Source organism: Leuciscus leuciscus, assembly GCF_965113295.1.
Source record: "Leuciscus leuciscus genome assembly, chromosome: 13".
Classification (NCBI taxonomy): Eukaryota; Metazoa; Chordata; class Actinopteri; order Cypriniformes; family Leuciscidae; genus Leuciscus; species Leuciscus leuciscus.
In genome coordinates, this window is record NC_138737.1 from 24,152,751 (window position 1) to 24,174,041 (window position 21,291).

At 37.2% G+C, this 21,291-nt stretch overlaps 1 protein-coding gene across 3 annotated transcripts; it reads right to left on the reverse strand.

Moving 5' to 3' along the window:
- Positions 1–150: 150 nt before the first annotated feature.
- Positions 151–21,281, reverse strand: ccdc157 (coiled-coil domain containing 157). 3 transcript variants are annotated; one of them, XM_082188422.1, is made up of 16 exons: positions 20,936–21,281; positions 19,580–19,742; positions 18,962–19,417; positions 18,633–18,837; positions 18,485–18,562; positions 15,401–15,573; positions 15,064–15,240; positions 14,817–14,979; positions 12,594–13,731; positions 9,838–10,006; positions 9,259–9,315; positions 8,951–9,091; positions 8,810–8,856; positions 8,623–8,684; positions 1,300–1,426; positions 151–974 (listed from the first exon to the last, which is right to left on the reverse strand). In XM_082188422.1, exons 1-9 carry the CDS (start codon positions 21,181–21,183, stop codon positions 13,379–13,381), a joined length of 2,016 nt encoding a protein of 671 aa, XP_082044548.1. In that variant the 5' UTR covers positions 21,184–21,281; the 3' UTR covers positions 151–974; positions 1,300–1,426; positions 8,623–8,684; positions 8,810–8,856; positions 8,951–9,091; positions 9,259–9,315; positions 9,838–10,006; positions 12,594–13,378. The 3 variants fall into 3 exon arrangements, with proteins under 3 accessions (XP_082044548.1, XP_082044549.1, XP_082044550.1); XM_082188423.1 differs by having other exon boundaries at positions 8,619–8,684; XM_082188424.1 differs by lacking the exon at positions 1,300–1,426.
- Between the last annotated feature and the right edge of the window lie 10 nt (positions 21,282–21,291).

A 21,291-nucleotide genomic window follows, 5' to 3' on the forward strand; every position in this document is an offset into this window, starting at 1 on the left:
TCTGTGATGAACATGTTTTAACATGCATTAATTGAAGTGAAAATAACTTTTAGCAATTTTTTGAGAAACACTGTTGGTATTTGAAATCAACCCAAACGAACACGCCCTTCCCCTCATTGCTCCGCCCACAAAATGCACACACACACAATGCAAGAGTGAATTTCTCTTTATCATAGATGAAACGAAGCAAAATACTGTTGTGTTGTAGTGTTTGGTTCAATCCACTTTCAACAGCGTCTTTTTAGAAATCACTTACTGCACCTTTAATGGACAAGTCTTCATAACACACAACATTTCAACTTAGAAAAAAAGGATTTTGCCACATCCTTTGCGTCTTCCACTGCTTCTATTTGGACACGCCGAGGCTCATCATCCACACAGACTACGGTCATTCTCTCAGCTCTCAGCAGACGCTCCTCTAGCTGCTGACTGTCACAGTATCCCTCTCTCTTAAAGCTGACAATGGAGTGCAGCAGTGTATCATTTAACACCACTCTCTGCTCTGTTCCATTGAGCTGTTTGATGGTTACATTGGCCTTGGCTCGGTTTTGAACGCTTTCACACCTGCAGCTTTTTCTGCACTCCTTGCATTTAATATGGAACAGTTTTGAATTCGAGAGAGAGAGAGTGGCACTGCATGAACAAAAATATTCAAAGTTCAGTAATGCTTCAGTGACCAGCCCTGAGATGATTGTCTCTTCAGGCTCCTGTAAATTGTCTTCTAAAGGAGTAAATGGCTCCAGCGTTGTGAGTTCGGTTGAACTGAGTACATTTCCTTCGCCAAAGTCACAAATGGAAAGACTTTTAAATATATACCACTGATTGAGGGTTACAGTAAATCTGTCAGCTAAACTCAAGTGAACTTTTGCAGTGTTATCATACAGCGTGTGATGAGAATATTGCATCCCTTCTTCATCAGGTAGGATGTTGTTGATTGCTGGCTGATTCTCAAATATCTTTCCAATAACAATAACCTAAAAATGAAATGATATTATTTAGACTTCAGAGAAAAGAAAATCAGCATATAAGAATGATTTCTGAAGGATCGTGTGACCCTGAAGACTGGAGTAATGATGTTGAAAATTCAGCTTTGCCATCACAGGAATTAATAACATTTTAAAATATATTATATTAGTTATTTTAAATTGTTTTTACTGTATTTTTTATCAAATAAATGCAGCCTTGCCAAGCACAAGAGACCTCTTTCAACAACTTAAAAAAATCTTAATATTCCAAACTGTTGTAGTGGGTAAAAAGCCAAATGATAAGAAATCAAAAAATGGTACTTAATTTACATACCTCTCGTAAGTAATTTGTGTTCTTTTTCACCTCTGCAAGGGTTAATGTCGGTTGCTCCTGACAAGTTTTGTAGGACAAGCGTCTCTGATGATGTAAGCGCTGAGAGCTTTTACATTTTTGAAGGACCCTACAAGAAAAGTTTCAAAGATTGGATAAAAAAAAAAAAAATTAAATTAAATACAGGCTTTGAGCATTATTATTGTAGTTCAAATGTATAGATTATACAAACTATGACACTTTTATTGGGCTTTTATTCACTTATAAGCATGTGAATAAAAGGCTTGTTTTCACGTGCCAAAGCAAGTAATGCAAGCCGTTTACTGTAATGCATTACTTTACTGTAGTAACTAGCTGGTTGTCCTGCATCCTCAATAAACAATCTATAATTAGTCCAAAATGCAGCTGCTAGAGTTCTTACTAGGTCAAGAAAATATGATCATATAACACCAATTTTATCATCTCTACACTGGTGACCTATTATCAAAGGGGGTAATGTTTCAGAAAAAAAACGAAGCTTCCCCGGGGGAAGCCCCATTGATTAGCAGACCATCACTTTCTGTTAGCATTCCATTGACTCCCATTCATTTTGGCGTCTTTTGGCACTTTGACAGCGAATAACTTTACATCTGAGGCGTTTAAAGGCTCTATTTGTCCATTATTTATTTCTAAAGAAACACGGAAATATATAAAACGCTCCATTACCTTGTATCTTACGTTATGGCCCCGTAGAAGCAGTTTTTGTAAAAAATAGGCTAACGATGGGGTCGCTGTGTCCATTTCTTTTATTGTCTATGGGAATATCTTGTGACCACCGCAATAGATTATGTTCATTTTGGGCTCATTTTAATTGTAATAATATGCTGTAAAAAATGATGTGCCATTTTCAACGATCTGTGAATGTTTCATGGGCTGTATGATGTTTTTGACATTGCAGTACATTATTACAAAAAAGAATTTTATAGCTTATGATAAAAAGAAATTCTATTTATCAGCAAATAACTCAGCACTACTTAGGAGTTAATCAAATCCAAAAAATGAATTTACACATTCATTGTAAAGTTCAGACTCTAAGCTTTCAAATGACACCTATTTTTGTGTTAATCAAGCCAGTAGTTTTGAAAAATAAGATTATGAATATTTTCACAGCCGCGGGCGGTACACTCCGGTTTAGAGGCACTCATTAAATAGTCCATGGGCCAAGCCAGAATTTGGTACCACCTAAGGTGGCAAAATCTCTTTGGTACCAGTTTGTTTGTAGAGTCCATATAAGTACTTTGAAACATGGTAACCTTTTCAAATGAGTAGCTTTACTAATATTTTGGGACAATCATTATTATTGCCATTATCGTCCTACAGTATCTGCCCCGCATGTTTGTATGAAGTCTATTATAAGAGGTAGCCATACATGCTATATGTTTATTTTTTCAGGACAGTCAGGGCTATCCAGATTTGCCATAATTTGCCATAATATATGTGGTATACGTTTTATATAAGCCTTCATATTAAAGAAAACTATTTTTTGCATCTACTAAATTGTTATATTTGTAAATCTGTCTCAAAAGATATTGATGTTAAGGGGGGTATCTTTTCAGATATGGATAGACAAGACTGTCTGTAATCTGGTGATATCAGAACCATGATGGTGGGACAATCCATGACCTAGCAATTTGAAAAAATATGTATGTACTGTATATGAAATAATATTATGCAACAACAACGACTGGTGCTAGTTTCAAAAGTTTCAGATTACTCCTCCGTACCTCGTTGTACAGATAAGCCACTATGTTCATCTGAAAAGGTACTTAACCAGTCGATAAGCATCATGAAGTCTCTGCAGCTCAACAACATTGTTGTTGTTTTTGACCAGGCATTATATGCCAAAGCTGCAGAAATTACCTGGAAACACCAGGAGGTATTCAAGAACATCATCCTTAGAATGGGCAGGGGCGGACTTTACCATTAGGCAAAGGTCGGCAATTGCCTTGGGCCCCGAGCTACCTAGGGGCCCCCAAAATGCCCTATTAACTTATGCTTAAGTTTAAAAAAAAATTTTTTTTTATTATATATTTCTAAAACTCCATTTGCGAAAAATGGCATCAATCATTAGTGTCGCAGACAGGAGGGGGCCCCCCCCCCGCCTCACAACATTGGACTATTCCATTATCTCACTTTTACTGCGCATCTGCGAAAGTGACAAGGCTGTGCCAAAAAAACTGACGGAGAAAAAGAAGTGATTGACAGACAGAGTGTACAGAGTAGTAGACAGAGTAAAAATGAAGCGAAGCTAGCTACCCAAGCGGTGCTGAAAAAAGGAGGAAGCGGGAGGAAAGCAAAAAGTCTGAAAAAGTGCGCGGCGCGAAAGATAAACAGCACGCAGTAACAGTAGGACTGGGAAATAGAGCAATTGATCCCCAGAGCAAGACGAGTATAAACGCAAAAATTTTAAGTTTCGAAGTTACCCAAGCGGCTCAAATAAAATAAAAAAAGTGAAAAGACGCTGATAAGTATTTGGGAACGCTGCCAAAGATGACAAACTTTTTTATGGCTACTGTTGGGGATACAGATCAGGAACAACAACGTCCAATGCAGAGAAAAATCGTGAAGCAAAGAGGACACGGAGATCGACTGACAAAACTGAGCAGTTTAATTATGAATCATGATATTTAAAAAAATCTCAGCTCTCAGATTCTGTCAATTCTATTATGAAATTCAAACCGTTTTGCCGTTTTAATGTGACGTGACAGATTCCTATAACGGCACGTGAACTGATCATCTCTACCTAATAGTAAATAAACACGAATTAATTAACAATGTTGAAAGCTACCGTATAACTTACCAAAATGTATATTCCTCATTCATAATATCGATCAATAAGTGTTTTTCAACCGCGGAAAGAGGTAAAACAGCTGGAGAACAATCGTCACATAACATTTAGGCTACCTCAGGAAAGCCATTTAATTGGCTAGAAAAAAAGAGCTATAGAGAGTATATGGCTAAATATGTGTAGGCTACTATATTACTTATTTTAACCTTAAATTATACCAGCTGATAGGGCTTTTTTTTTTTTTTTTTTTTTTTGAGAAAAAGTAACGCCTGTCTTGTGAAACGTTACCTAATATTTATCCAAATGAGTCAATATTGAATCAAATCACAAGAATTGAATCGAAATGGTGAAATTTGCCAAGCAAAAAAAAAACATAGCTTACCAGAAATTGTACCATGTAAACATTGTAACATGTTTCTGTTTAGGAGTAAAGAAGTGTAGCCTATGCAGGGTTTAAAGGGGACGTTTTTTTCTCCTCTCTAACCTTTACTAACCCGTAGATTAGCTTTACCTGCCTATCCACCATTCAGTCGGTACATATTTTTTTCGTTCTCTTTAAAAGATTGGATGGGTAGGGGCCCATAGCCTACCTTCGCCTTGGGCCCCCGATTTGCTAAATCCGCCACTGAGAATGGGGGTCTTCCATACCACCTGTATTTTCATGGCAACAATTGGAAAACGGTTTGCAGATGCTGGTCTAAGAGACCTTTGTGTAAAGGCAGTAGTGATAACTGATGGCTCAATCTCAGGGGTTATTGATGGTCACAGGTATAATCGAGGAGTAAGGCTCCACAAGCTGCTCTATGAGGCTTTCCTGAGACTAGCATGGAAAGGTTTTCATCCATGGTTAGAACAAAATCATCAGGAAGATCTTATTCAATTGGAAGCAACTCTGCAAGCAGTCGATAACCTGTGTCAAGAAATATCTCAGACAAGATTTGAGGGAACCCTCGAGCAAGATTCATGTCAACGCATTCTGACACGATTCAATGAGTTCCTCAGCTACCTTAGAGATAACAATGGTCCCCTGTCTGCCTTCTGGATGTCTTATGTGGGCATGGTTGAGATTTTGCTTAGTCTTATTCGAGCATCAAGAGAGGGAAAGTGGATGATGCATCTTTCAGCAATTAGAGCAACCATTCCATGGTGTTTTGCTTATGATAAGCTAAACTATGCCAGATATCTGACATACTACTATGCTCAAATGTCTCACCTGGAGGTGGATCATCCTGGTGTTCATGCGCACTTTATAGAGGGTGGTTTTTCTGTCCAGCTGGGCAGGAACAATCCCATTGGAAAGATTCCGGTAGACCAGACAATTGAGGAGACTGTAAACAAGGACACCCAGACTGCTGGTGGAACCAAGGGTTCTCAGGAACATGACAGGGAATGAGTCTACAGAGTGTTTCAGTCATCTAGATTTACAGAAGCCCAGGATAGAGAAGGATATGGCAGATGTAAATGCCTTTGTAGAACTTATGGTCCAGATCAGTCTGGTATCATTAGTCTTTCCACAGCCAGTGATCTGCTGCAAGCTCACCAGACTGGAGAGCAGGCATATCAGACGTTCAGAAGTGAACGTTTAGAGAAAGAGTCACCTGCAACCAGGTTCCATGACAAAATGAGAAAACAGAATCTGAAGACATTCTCAAACATCAAGACAAGTGCTAGAGTAAAACAAGCACAGAAGAAAGAGGTGGTCTTGAAAGCTGACAGAAATCTCTTTGGGCATATGATCATTGCTTCGCAAAGTAGAGAACTTCACATTAAAGATGTCCTGGCTCATCCACTTGGTCCATTGCCTTGGGCACTTTCAAATCCAGATGGCTCATTGCGGAAAACTAATAAGGCTGCTCTTACAAGAGAGTTAGAGAAATCAGCATCATCAGTTGAAGATATTGGAGAACAATCTGCATGCATCATTGATGGAATGAGCCTTGTTTTAGAAACTAAAAGGTGATGGCAAGACTTTTGGAGAGATTGCTGGTTCTGTATTGAACCTAATGTTGCACGAAGGAAGAAACAGCAAGCGGATAGATGTGGTGTTTGATGTGTACTGGAAAACATCAATCAAGAATGCTGAGAGATACAATCGTGGTTCAGCAAGTAGCACTCAATGGAAGAACATTGCCCCGGGACACAATGTAGTGCAGTGGAGAAAGCTGTTAAGTATTACAGACAGTAAAACAGCCTTGATAACATTCATCGTGGACCAGTGGAAGCTAGCAGAGAACCGGGTAAAGCTTCAGGACAAGCAGCTATTTGCAACCTGTGGAGAGAGATGCTATTGTCTGACCAAAAAGACTGGAATGTTGTTGAAGAGCTGAAATCTTCCCATGAGGAGGCCGATACCCGTATGCTCCTACATGCAAATCATGCTAGCCAGAATGGCTATCAAACCACAGTTATTGTGAGTGAGGATACGGATGTCATGATCCTTTGTCTTGGATGCTGTAAGAAGATAAACTGCCCCCTTTATCAGAAATCTGGCACTCAGAATCGAACAAGGTACATCAACATCAGCAACCTTGCTCAGCTCCTTGGAGATGACCTATGCGATGCTCTTATAGGGGTACATGCCTTTACGGGTTGTGATAGCGTAAGTGCTTTTGCAAGACGAGGAAAACTTACCACTCTCAAACTTGACACCTCACCGAAATGGATGAGAAATATCTCCCACTTATTTGTACAGGTATGCTGATGTTAGACTGGATGCGGGGACCCCCAGCACCAATGGCTGTCTGGAGCTTATGGCCTGCAAGTGTTCACGGACCTGCAAGCTTCCCGACTGTTCCTGTCTTGCCAATAAATTAAAGTGCACAGAAATGTGCAAGCTACAAACCTGCAGCAATCAGAGGGAGGAGGAGGAGGAGAATACTGATGTCATGAAACTGGTTGAATATGATGATGATGACGATGATGATGATGATGATGAATAAACAGAAACATTTTGCAATGACCAAATAAGTTCATGAATAAGGTATAATTATTTTGTTTTTCTTTGTATGACATGTTCTGTTCAAATAAAGTTACACGATTTTTTCATTCTTTGGCTCAACGGTTAGTGTCATTGAAGGTTAATTTCTGTGACAAAGCTACCACTTACAAAAGGTTATCATGTTGAAATATCATCTAGAGATATGAAAAAAATTAAATAATTGCCACCTTGGGTGGTACCAATTAGTGAAAATTGTGGCCTTGGCCCATGGACTAAAAGGAGTAATTCACTTTCAAATGAAAATTAGCCCATGACTTACTAGTAGTTTTGAAAAATATGATTATGAATTGTTTAGCAGCTAGGTGGCGCCGCGGGCGGTACACTCCGTTTTAGAGGGACTATTCAGCCCTCGTTAAGAGTTGATCAAAGTGGTTGGATGCATTAAAAAGCTAAGATTATAAGCTAGATAACTGTTTTAGCTTAGAATCTCACTTCGGGTTTAAGGGGTTAAATCATGTAAAGCAATTGTGTTTCTTCAGAAGATTTTATTTAAACAAATCCATGGATTTATTTTACAATCTCTTTATGAACGTTTTGAATGGTCAGAGTTTTGGGTGAACTGACTTTTAATGTAAGGACTCTCAAATTTCATTTAAATTTTTTTGAGTTTTTGAATGACATGAGAGTGAATAACTCATTTAACATTTAAAAGGTCTAATTATAATATATTCATACATTTACGAGCATTACAGTCTCTGAACAAATGACGCGTCAGTTTAACAGAAAGAATAGAGGCTTTTTTTTTTGTCAATTGTTCTTTGAATTGTCGGTCTACATCCTTGTCTTCTGTGTATCAGAATAATCCATCGTGTCATTGCGTTCATGATCAGACGTACGCCAAATAAGTGTCCTTATGTGCACATATATTTATTTCATTTGAAGAAGACGTGTGCATACGTGGATCATGTTTAGAGCACTAGAGTAACTATATGAAATATGTCCATAAAAAATGAATCGCCTTAAGCCAAGGAATCAGAAAATATTTTTTTTCTAGCCCTTATGGTTTGAGTTACAAGCTTAAACGTGAGTGCAACTTTGGACAGTTGGTGGCGCTAGAGGGATTGAGTTAGAGATTCCACATTTGCTGTGGTGACAGTTCAGACTGTCCTCTATCAGTTTGCCAAATTTCATAACTTTTTACCATATGGTTCTATGGGCCATAGTCTCGACCGGAAGAAACGTAAGAAGAATGATAAGAACGCCAACGGATACAATAGGTGCCTACGCATCTGCAGTGCTTGGCCCCTAATTAACATATATCAACCTATCCCGATATAGTGGCCGATATATATCGTGCATCCCTAAGAGTAATAAGAGTAAGAGTTAAAATGTTGACACTTCACAATACAATTTTACTCTGAGTGGCTTTAGTTTATACATATACGGCCACAGATCTGCATGAATTCCAGTATCAGTAATATTCTATTCTTTAAACAAGACATTTTACAAGAACTGACACTAACACCTAAACAAATGTATTTATTTTTTGCAAGTTACCTACTGTTCAGTGTTGTGTGATGGAAGATTTTTATATTCATCATTTGTCCCCCCATCTGAGTGATCCTAATGCAGAAAGAAAGCAATAAAGGGAGTTATATTTATGCCACTAATATTTTCAAATGCAATTTCTTGAGGTGAAGTTTCAAATGTATTATTAACAATAAAAATCTTTAAGACATCTCACTTACCTCAGCCAAAGGATAATCATCAGAGGGATTCTGCAAGACCATTGTAACTAAAGAGGCATAGTATTATTTTCACTAGATGAAATATTATATACATCATGTTTGTTTTATAAATCAAAGCTGGTAAAAAAAAAAAAAACTTACAGTTTTGATTTATAGTTAAGTTTCCTTTCACACTTGTCTGGCTAATTGTTGGAGCACTGACTGGACTTCCATGATCCGCTGAAGCAGTGACATTCAGATGTGAAGGAGTATGAGCTAAAATTGTCCTTACATGGTCCCTTGCTGAGAGAAATTAGAAATAATGATAATGCTGTAGACTTGACCCATGATTGAGTTTTATGTTAAATGAATTCTCTATAAGTTGAAAACCGACTAAAATGACAATCCACTGTAAATGCAACCCTCCCAAATGACACCTATTCAACTTACAGTTTTGCAGTGTTTCTTACCAGATTTATTTTGTACTGGACTTGGGCAAGGGGGTGTGTTTTCTGAATCTGGGTCCGCTTCAACAGGAGAGATGTGGAAAAACAAAGAGAGAATGGAGACATTATAAACAGCTCGAAATGTTAAGAATATGAATTCAATGAGATATTTAATATGCAGTATGCACACATTTCACATTTCAGTTTTGGAAGCGAAAAAGGTTTATAGTCAATAGTATAGCAATGCATAAAGCACCGCTCACACAGAAGTCACTTTCAAACTAGCAAGCAACAAGCAGCTTTCTGTTGGTTAATGCAGCAATTTTGTAAATGAAATTCCAGATCACATGGATTCCCAGTGAATGACTGGATTTCGCCTGTGAAATTTTGCAGAGCCATTGTAAATGTGACCGCACCTTGATTAGCCTTTAACTGGCATCTAGGAAACTCGCAATAAGAAATAAAAATGAGTTGAGTACTCCTGTGCTTCAGGAACATCAGTGCTATGAACAGATTACTACTCAAGATTAACGTGGGATGGCAGCTAGTCTTTGTGCTGTTTTAGTGTTTAAATAGGTAGGCTAATACCTAAATTTAACTTACCTTTGGACCTTTTATACAGACATATGCTCGTTGCTGATGATTGTTTGGTTTTAGATCTTTTAGCAGATTTTATCTTCATTTTAATCTGATGGACTTTGACTTCAGATCCTCCTCAAAGAGACTGCTGCCTTTATGAGTAAGGAGAAGCGAGTCTACATACTCAGCAGACCTGATAGGACCAAGAAAATATAACAAAACCCATCATTAATAAATTAAGCAAAAAAATAAATAAAAACTGTATATATATATATATATGTAAGCAGGTACGAGAGGCTGTGCTGTATGGTGAATAAGTAAGGGCTGAAGGGCGTTTGCCTGCAACCCCTTCAGCCGTTACTTATTCACGATACAGCACTTGCCTCGAGTAGGCTACCTTTATTGCTTTTATAAAACGATTGCCACACAATACCAATATTAAAGCCGAAAAATATTTATCTATGCAACTTTCATGATGTAAAATCACTAAAAGCATTCCTTCCGCTGGAAAATGATCTCACCAAGGAGAAAGAAAATCCACTATGATGTTGTGTATGCAAATCTCTGGCTATTTAAAAATTACAAATTAGATTATAACCTTAAAACTAAAACAATGTGTAATTCTCAACTGATAGCTAACTGGGCCATTTAAATATGCCTGTACATGGTGATGCAATATTTTGTGCATATGGGCAATTCTTAGACTACGGGCACTTTCATGTCCTTTGATCATATTTTATAAAAAAACATTTAATTTTGAAAAATTAACACTTTCATAGTTAAATTTACAATGAAAGTACTTTAGGAACTTTTTACCGGTAGTCTACGATGATTTTTTACCTTTTAAAACATCATTATACATGCAAATATTGCTGTTTTGTGCTTGTCCCACACCCAGACTTCTGATCTTCAATAATGAAAAAGAAGTGTAAAAAAAATATTTATCTATTTTTTTTTTAATATGACTGAATAAAGTATCAGTAAAAGAATCAAAACATAATTGAGGTATTTAAGGTCAGACAACTATTAATGTGATTTTATATACAAAATGAAGTTGTCCCACAGTATTGCCGTAATTTCCACCACAACACTGTAATGTCCCTTTAAAAAGTTTTTTTGAAAGATTGTTTGGATAGTTTCTATGGAGATGAACAATGACATCACAGCACATGTCTGACATGGAGGAGATTTTAAATTTATTCAGCAACTTGGAGAAGAAAACTCAAGGTAAATGTTGCTTGAAATGAAAATATTTTTATTGTATGTCCTTTCCAAACATGGCATAACAATAAATGAGTTTGTAAATATATTGATTTTTTAACACAAATAGATGTATTTTGCATGCATGCAATGCTAATTACCAATTCATAGCTAATCTGTAATACTAGCTTGGATTTTTTTACAAAATACTGTAGGATTGTCATTTCCACCACCGTCATTTCCACCACATTACCTTCTTGGGTGGAAATGACAAAGGTGAGGTGGAAATGACATTTATGCTTACAAGGTGCAATTCATAGATTGAGTGGCTGCATATGAATATTTTATTATTATTAGATAATAACTTATCTTTTTAATAAAGTTTTATTACAATTAGAATGTTACAATTACAATGTATGCGTAACTTACATTTTTTTGTGACTATTTGTGGTTAAAGTTGTTTACAGTAAGACTGTAACTGTTCATCTGGTTATGGAACCAAACAGACTAATGGATAATGATTTGTTAAATGGGTTTCAAATAAATGTTTTCTGTTATTCTACATGGACGTCCATTCATTGTCATTTCCACAACACCCAGTCATTTCCACCACCTCATCACTTTTTAGAAAATATGTACAAAATTCGAATCACTCATTAAAAATGTCTGTATAGTTTATGGGATAATGTTCCACTTAATGTAATAACACAAGTAGTTATTTTTCTGAAATGTATCTAACCAATGCAATATTATATTTCAGGTTGTGGTGGATGTAAGCTTTGTGTTTGGGCCTCATGACAATTAATTTACTTAATCCACAAATCTATGGTAATTGCAATATAGGTATAAATTGGTAAAACTATGTGTGAAAGTGCTCTTACACTGTTAAGAAATTATTTATATCATAATAATTTTAAATAATAATCAAATATTTATATGTGATGGAAATGACATTTGTTCAGTGCGGATCGGAAAATATGTCAAAAAACACCAATTTGTCTTATAATGTAAGTGCGTTCTCTTATGGATCATTAAACTAGACTAGTTATATTTAACTGTTAGACTGTGGCAATTTTGATTTGAACACTTTTTTTTACCTCAAGTTCACAAGGCCAAAAGTGCCCGTAGTTGAAGAACCACCCATATATGACGTTATACAGTTACAGAAACAAGAAAGTAATAATTAGCCAGGTAGTATAGTGCTCTTTTGTCGTTGCTGATATGTGTAGAAAATGGATTCTTTAAAATAACTTTCTGTTTATGAAGTAGGCTACTGTGATAATCGTTTTAGAAAATCAATTGCACGTACAATATAGCACAAAGTCCGTGCATATTCAAACATAAAAAAATAAAAACTTGCAGGAAAAAATGTAAGCAAACTACTCAAGTTTTACAACATTTGTAGAAGATCACAAACATTTAATTCTAATAAAACAGCCACCGTTTGTTCATTGTGGTAGAAAATGCTACTCACGTTTCGCGCAGAATCCACATTTGACGTTAATTTGATATACAGAGTATAAACTAAAGTCAATTAATAAATCAATACGAAACAAAAGAGCTTTAAAAGAGAAACTCACACTTATGATGTTGCACACACGCGCTTCCTCCATCCAAAAGCACTAGTGCCTCAGAAACACGGCTTCATTCACGTCTGGCTGGTTAAAACATTTTTTTTTTTTAAATACCTCCAATGTCTTCCTATTTTGCATGTCTTATAAATTGACCAACATAATGACCATATAGGCCTATTTAGATTTAAACTTAAAATACCATCAAGCCCCTCCCTCTTCTTATCTACATTGATACTGTTTAGATTCAAACAGAGAAAAAGCGCGCGAGCCAATCAAACACAGTAAGGAAAATATGGCAAGACGAACAGGAGGATTTTTACTTTCGTTTTTATCAATATTCACCTTTTAGTAGTACGGCGGTGATCATCATGTGTTTTTTTTGTTTTTTTTGTAAAGAAAATATACACATATGAGCAGGAGGGCATTACTAGGAAAGGAATCAATTAATCAATTTACTTTAACAATTTTCAGGTTCCTTTTTTTGCAGAGGGAACCCGAGTGTGTGTGTGTGTGTGTGTGTGTGTGTGAACAGTGATGATACTGACAAAACCTAAATAATTTCATTTTGATAAAGTCAGCCAGAATCTTTTAGCATCTTTTTGGGTTGAAATATTAACCAACAACAATATTTTTCTAACCCAGTTGCTGAAGAGCATGGATTTGAAGATCCAGTTCATACAACATTCACTGTTGCTTGTTGTTCAATGTGCAACATTCGTAAAATGCCAAATGTCCATTGTTATTTCAATGTCATACAAACGATCAACACAAAAGTCCAGAATTAAATGACATCACTTCCTCCTGCGACGTGTGCCTGCAGACCGGATGCGAGCAGCCTGACGAATGTTCTTGTATCTTTCCTCCACATCTTGATGGAGAGAGAGGCAGAGAGTCTGATGATGAAGAATGGATGAAGGAGAGGTGGGAGAAGAGGTGCTAGAGCTCTCCAAGGGTCCCATCGCTGCAGCTTCTCTGCTCCTGTCCATCTCTACTATCCCAGAGTCTGAAGATCTTTGTTTTTCCTCTCTGTCCTTCAGTCTGTCTAGACTGTTGCTCAGGTAGACGTTCTCCTGCTGCAGAACCCTGATCCTCACTGAGTTTGCCTTCAGCTGCTGCTCCATATCACACATCACATCACCTGTAGCTGTGACACACACAGAGAACCGGTTGTAAGTGGCAGGTAAGGGGTGGGAATCACACAAAATTTAACAACAGGTGTTTTTAGACTTTCAAATGAGGTTTTACAGTCTTTCAAGAGAGGAAACTTAAATCTGATCTAATAATTGGCCCTAATTATGTGTGGTAAATATGTGGTAACATATTTCATTCATTCTTTATTTTTATAAAATACTTCTGACAAACATGCACATGCACAGGCCTAAACATAACACAAGTTGTAAGCTATATGTGTTTAATTCACTGGAAAAGAAAAGAAAAACTACAAAAGTGTTGCAAAGTACATTCACGAATCAGACTACATTTACTGATTTGATTCACTAAAAATAGTCAAATCAGTGGAGTCTTTCTTTGGGAAATTAGGGCACAATGGTCATGCTTCGATCATTCGCATGGTTCATGATTCACTAAAGAAATGGCTCATAAGAGTTCTTCTTTTCTTTCTGAATTTTCTGTTTTGTGCCATAGATTCAGTAGCGCTGCAGTAGCACACACTTTTTCACCAGGCTTGGTTCTGGAATTTGTCCCATTTTTGCCCAGAGGCATTTTGAAAGAAAACTCTTAGTTAAAAAGTTATAAGCCATGAACCAAACCAATCAGCTACGAGGTGAGTCACAACCTTACAAAAAGCAAGTAAGTAACAAGATTGTGTAATTAATGGCTTTAACTATTTTGATTATAGCTGTTCACACACACACACACACACACACACACACACACACACACACACACACACACACACACACACACACACACACACACACACACACACACACACACACACACACACACACACACACACTGGTTTCCATGGGGAATTCCCATAGATGTAATGATTTTTATGATGATTCCCCCTACACCAACCCTACCCCTAAACCTACCCATCACAGAAAACTGTGCAAACCACAACCGTCCAATCAAGTCCTGTCCTACATTTTTTCTTGTTTGAGAAGCCGTTTCACTTGGATATATGTCACAATAGGGAAGAAAAGACTATTGCAACTTGTGTTTCATGCCAACTTTTAGAGGCAGGAGTGGGCAGAGTTCACTCACTCTGTGGCGCTGCGTGTGGATTCAGCTCAGGAAAGGCCACCAGTATCCGCTCTCTCTGAGCAGCTTCTTCCAGCATCTCTTTCAGGCGAGACATACTCTCCTCCAGTTCTGTGATCTGTGTCTGCTGCCTTTGTTTCTCAATACACAGTGAACTACACCGGGACTGCAGAGAAAGAAACTCTCAGGTTTAATTGGTGTGACCTAATGTAGTCAGGCTGATTCAGTACTTCAGACTTTAGATGTTTACCTGCTGCTGTGTGAGTTGCTCCTGAAGTGTGTCTTTTTCTTGTACGATCTCAGCGAGTTTGTTGGCAAGATCAGCTTTTTCATCCTCACATTCTTCCAGACTGTTATGTAGCTCCTCAGTCTGCTGAACCAGCACACCCAGATGCTTCCGCAGAGCTGTCTGCTTCACCTGAAGAGCCTGTGCACAAAATAACCATGTTTAATGATCGAATTAGATGAAATCAAGTCAAGCTGGACACTGTTTACCTCATTGAATATCATAGTATGAAAGTAACATTGTTAAAGTTCTTGTTGATTTTAACATTATGATATTTATCACAGTGATCACACTGACACACCTCATGCTGGCGTTGCACACTGTGGTTTTTGGCACTTTCTTTGTCTAACAGTGTCTGTGTACTTCTGAGCTCCTTCTCCAGGTTTGTCCTGCTGTCCTCCACCTCTTTCAACATGGTCTCTAGTGAATTATGCAGATGATGAACTTGTTCCTGTAGTGCAGCCCTCTCACATTCTACAGAAAAAAAAAAAGTAACTCATTCCTTATATCATTCGAAAAATCAATCTTGTGGGATTGTGGGTTTTTCGAACTGGGGTTGAGGGACCCCCAGGGGCCACAAAGTGTATACCTCATAACAATTGAGAGAAAATTCTACAATAATACAATATTCTACAAAAGTATGTATTAGGGCTGTCAAGAACAAGATATTAAAATTGTTTAATGCAATATTTTAACACATTTATAGAATTAGATGTTTTATTATTTTCGAGATTAATCACGATTATTTTATTCTATTGACAGTCATTGTTTTAAACAGTGTGTGAAATAGCTGAAAGACCAAATCTGCCTTTTCTTTGTAAAAAATATATTTATTTGTTATAGGTCATCTATCCTTCATTATGACATACATATTTTCAATAACAGTTTGCATTAAGTTCCTCCTTTCTCACTGAGTTGTAAGGCACTATATTGTATGTTTAAAGCTGCTTTTACATATTTATTTTTAAAGGGGTCATATAATGGTACATGCACTTTTACAAGTTGATTGTACTGAAATTTGTGTTGGCAGTGCTGAAGACGCAGTGGCTGAGTTTGTTTTCAAAGGGAATATTCCCCACGATCAACGTCAATGCTTCCATGTTTGCGCGAATCATTTCACACACCAGACTGCTTTACAAACGAGAGTCAGTAAAAAGCTGGTTTTTCTAAGAAGCTGCTCCTGAAAAAAGGATCGGTACCAACTATTCATGTTCCTGCTGCACCTCCAGAATAACTGAAGTGAGTGTAACATTTTATTAACCTTTATATTAATATTTATATTAATCTTTGCAAATCGCTTGCTGCACGCTTCACGATGAATGCGGCTGTTTACACTCAGGGTACATTACGGCATGTTTTCTATGTACGACGTTCTCAATATAATTCATAATCCCACGTTTATAATGAACAACGCGTTATGGTTATTGTGTTATTATTCAAAACTGTGTACGCACAGAACAGAGGGGCGGGGTGAGCAAAGCTCATTATCATTTAAAGACACATGCACTTAAACGGCGTGCTGAAAACAGAGCTGTTTTTGACCAGGTAAAATGAGTGTTTTCTTACAATACTAATGCAAATTTTTAATTAAAGTATATTACAAACTTTTAATTTAGACCCTAAAGAATCATATTAGCTTGTACAAAAATGGCATTATATAACCCCTTTAAATAGTGCAAATCATTTGAATTAAATTAAAAATGTTCTTCTTTAGGTTTATACGTCTAACATCACTTTAATGGTTGGATTTTGTTTTTCTTCAGTAATTTAATGATGATATAAATGGCAATTATTAATGCTGAAAATGCACATTTACCAGCCACTTTATAAGGTACACCTTGCTAGTATTGGGTTGGACCCCGTTTAGCCTTCAGAACTGCCTTATTTCTTCATGACACAGATTCAACAAAGTGCTGGTGGTTCCTCAGAAATTTTGGTCCATATTGACATGATAAAATCACAGTTGCTGCAGATTTGTCGGCTGTTCCAGCACATCCCAATGGTGCTCTGTTGGATTGAGATCTGGTGACTGAAGGCCGTTTGAGTTTAGTGAACACATTGTTATGTTCAAGAAACCAGTTTGAGATGATATGAGCATTGTGACATGGTGCATTATCCTGCTGGAAGTAGGCATCAGAAGATGGTACACTGTGGTCATAAAGGGATGGACATGGTCAGCAACAATACTCAGGTTGCCTGTGGCCTTTAAATGATGCTCAATTGGTACTAAGAGACACAAAGTGTGCTGAGAAAATATCCCCCACAACATTACACCACCAGCATCCTTAACTGCTGAAACAAGGCAGATACTGTAGATCCATGCTTTCACGTTTTTTATGCTAAATTTTGACCCTACCATCTGAATGTTGCAGCAGAAATCGAGATCCTCTATTGTCCAATTTTGGTGAGCCCTTGCAAATTGTAGCTTCAGTTTCAGGAGTGTCACCTGGTGGGTTCTTCCGCTGCTATAGCACATCTGCTTCATGGTTTGACGTGTTGTGCGAAGATGCTCTTCTGCAGACCTCGGTTGTAACAAGTGGTTATTTGAGTTACTGTTGTCTTTCTATCAACTCAAACCAGTCTGGCCATTCTCCTCTGACCTCTGGCATCAACAAGCCATTTTTGCCCACAGAACTGCCGCTCACTGGATATTTGAACTTTTCTGAAATACTCCACCAACAACAGTCCCACGTTCAAAGTCATTTAAATCAGCTTTCCTGCCCATTCTGATGCTCAGTTAGAACTTAGACTGAACACGTAATATGCAAGTGCATGACGTCACCGTTTTCACAAATTCACATTTTGTAGTTGACGATGAGACGATGAGACACTGAGACGATAGCGGACTTTGAAACCCATTTTCAAAAGTTAGTTTTTTCAGGCCCCCAAAACGCTGTTGTTGTGTTACATGAACGGCCAAAAGCATAACAAATTTTCAGTTTTTAGTTGAAAGCGTTGTTGTGTAAACGGCCCCTGAATGCTTTGAATTGCTGCCATGTGATTGCTAATTATATATTTGCGTTGTACCTAATAAAGTGGCCGGTGTCTGTGTATATACATATATATATATATATATATATATATATATATATACACAGTATATATAAAAATAAATATATATATTAAATAGTTGTCATTGCATTTTAAGAAGGCGGTCCTTAACATCAAAAACTTTGAAAACCCCTGTCCTGTATTATTCCATATATTTACTAATAGTTATGAAAAACATAAATCATTGTAATGATCATTTTGAACAGCTCAAAAATAAAGGGGGGGAAAAAAGAAAAGAAAAGATTTTTAAGGATTTTATTACAGTCCCATTTTTGTGGACAGTAGTGGTAGTAGAAACAGCTGGCCAGAAGTTTTATAATGATGTCCTGCTTACCAAGATTTTGTTTTGCTTCTGTCTGCAAATTCAGTTCTGCTGTGAGTTCAGAATTTTTGTCCTCTAATAGCGTCACACCTGTGAAAGAAAAAGATTGTTAACATGAAGTTTCAGATGTGAGTTAAGGGTCTTGAAAAAAACCTCTCACCTCTCTTTAACTCCTCCTTTAGCCTCCTTACTGCTTCCTCTCCCTTGACCTTCACCTCCTGCATTCTTCTCTCACACTCCTCCTCCATCTTCCTCCTCTCCTCCTTCTCTCTTCTGACCGTCTCTGATAGCTGTTTTCTCAGCTTCTCTCGCTCCATCTCTGTCTCTTTCAGCTTCTTTTTCAGTGGCTCAAAAGTTTCTCTCACCTCCAATAATAAAAATAAAAAAACGATTGTAATATTCCAAACCTTTGATTGAGGTGTAATCAGGATTAAATGACAAAAGTGTGAATAGCCACAACAAACCCAACAAAACCACTCCGACCCTCACCTCCAGAACATGTTTCCCAACACGGCTCATATCCTTACGCTGCTCACTTGCCCACTGGGAGATGTCACATGCAGACAAGCGGCCCAGCTGCTGTGTTTCCTCCACAGCTTCCAGGAAGCTCTGCATGGAGCAAGGCAAAACCAGAGACTGGCACAGAGACACTAGAGCATCACTGCTCTCCTTCATCACCGCCTGAACACAAGCACAGGCCTCACAGGGCACCAGGGACGACTCTACTGTCTGACAGCTCACAGTGTGAGCGGACCGAGACACACAGGAGCCTGCGGCGGACGCTCTTCTGTGGTGGGAAGAGGAATCTGGGGTACTTGAGGTGGTTTTATGGGTACTTGCAATGGAGGTGCTCTGTGTTTTGTGCGTATTAATATTAGGAGTGTTTGCTGCTGTTCTGGTAGTGAATGAACTCAGTTGAGATGGAGGTTGTTGTTCACTGGTGCTCTGAAAGAAGAGACCTTTAGTAAATCTTTTAGGTTGCAAATTAACTGATTGTTGAAATAAAATTGTTTACACGGTTTAATGATTTAGTTTATAAGCAAGGATCATTTGATAGGACTTCACCATGTTTTGTGTGTGTTTTGTCTTTATCAAGAGGTTTCTTACCTGTTGTGTTTGTGGATTGCTGAGCTGAAGAAGGTTGTTCCAGAAGCGTTTGACCACGGGACCGATGGAAACAGAGGATTCATTTTGACCAGATGATAAAGCTCTCGGATTCTCTAGCAACTGCTCTGTGTGAATGTTGAAACTCTGAAGAAGAAGCATTAATCTGGGACAAACACACAAATGCACATAATGATTTTGATTTGGGAAAAAAAAAGACGGTTCCCACAAAAATATTAAGCAGCTGCACCAAATCAGCATATTAGAATGATTTCTGAAGGATCATAAGACACTGAAGGAGTAATGGCTGCCATCACAGGAATAAATAATGTAATTCTATGCTAATATACAGTATTAACAGAAAACAGTTATTTTAAAATGTAATAATATTTCACAGTGTTACTGTTTTTACTATATTTTTGATCAAATAAATGTTGCTTAGGTCAGCATAAGAACTTAAAAAAACCTTTAAAGGTGCAGTGTGTGATTTTAGCAGTGGGGTTACGAATTGCAAGTTTGCAACCAACAGAAGTTACGGTGGCCAACAGGAAAACATGTCATCGTCTGAGACAGCAGAGAGTAGCCAGAGCAGCAAAGAGGTTTCTTTACAAAGATAAATTAAGAAATTATGTTTCCTTTATTATTCAGTAAAAATATATTTTATTGCGAATATTATTGTTACTTTTTCATCATTGTGTCAGTGTTTTATTAGCTGACTTCAGCTTGCTTCCTTGCACCAAGAACAACATAACGAAACGCTTTTGTCCGTTTAGGGCACTGTAGAAACATGTCGGCGCATTTCAATGTAAGGGGACCCGCGGTGTATGTAGATATAAATGGCTTCGGTAATAAAAAAGTTATGTATATGATATTGTATTTCTGTCAACACATCACCTTTAAAATAAGTATTAGGCTATATAGTATTTTATAATTATTTATACATGTATAATGCAAATATTAATGTATTATATATATATATATATATATATATATATATATATATATATATATATATATATATATATATATATATATATATATATATATGAAGAGTTCAGATGCAAAAGCCTCTAAATGCCATCTGAAATTTTCTTATAGAATGATCATTTTTATCAAGCTTGTATATTTAAGGTCAGTAATTTCACTTAAATGACAATTAATAGGTAATCTCCATTGCCATTTGAGTGAAATTATTGAATTTAAATATACGAGCTTGATAAAAATGATCATTCTATAAGAAAATTTCAGATGGCATTTAGAGGCTTTTGCATCTGAACTCTTCATATATATATATATATATATATATATATATATATATATATACTACACAATTTACATAATTCACAACAAGTTGACTACCTGTCCATCAGCAACTCTAGCAGGACTATGTGGGAGTGCTGACTGAATTCCTCCTCACCATCCACATAATCATATTCTTCTAAAAGACTGACCAAATCCAGATTACATGACAGTTTATCGGGAAACTTCCATGAAGGGAAACGGACGGGTCCAGTCTTAGAAAAAACATCCAGCACTGCTCCCTGTAAATCAATAAGATCTCTCCGAAGACTGTCGATACAGTCCTGACGGCCTAACAGATGAGTCATTGTTTAACAGGCCGAAATATGCGGGTTTTTTCTTTTTTCTTTAATCGTTTTAGTTTTGTAGCAAGAACATGTGCATTAGCTCTATATACACACACACCAGGTTTCCAT

What these genes read in the sequence shown, in the direction of transcription:
- ccdc157 (XM_082188424.1), bottom strand. Translation starts at nt 21,183, where the DNA reads ATGACTCATCTGTTAGGCCGTCAGGACTGTATCGACAGTCTTCGGAGA. An exon ending in AAAGGAGGAGTTAAAGAGAG is followed by an intron (nt 18,563 to 18,632) that starts GTGAGAGGTTTT and finishes TTTCTTTCACAG; the next exon opens with GTGTGACGCTATTAGAGGAC. An exon ending in AGAAGCAAAACAAAATCTTG is followed by an intron (nt 15,574 to 18,484) that starts GTAAGCAGGACA and finishes TTTTTTCTGTAG; the next exon opens with AATGTGAGAGGGCTGCACTA.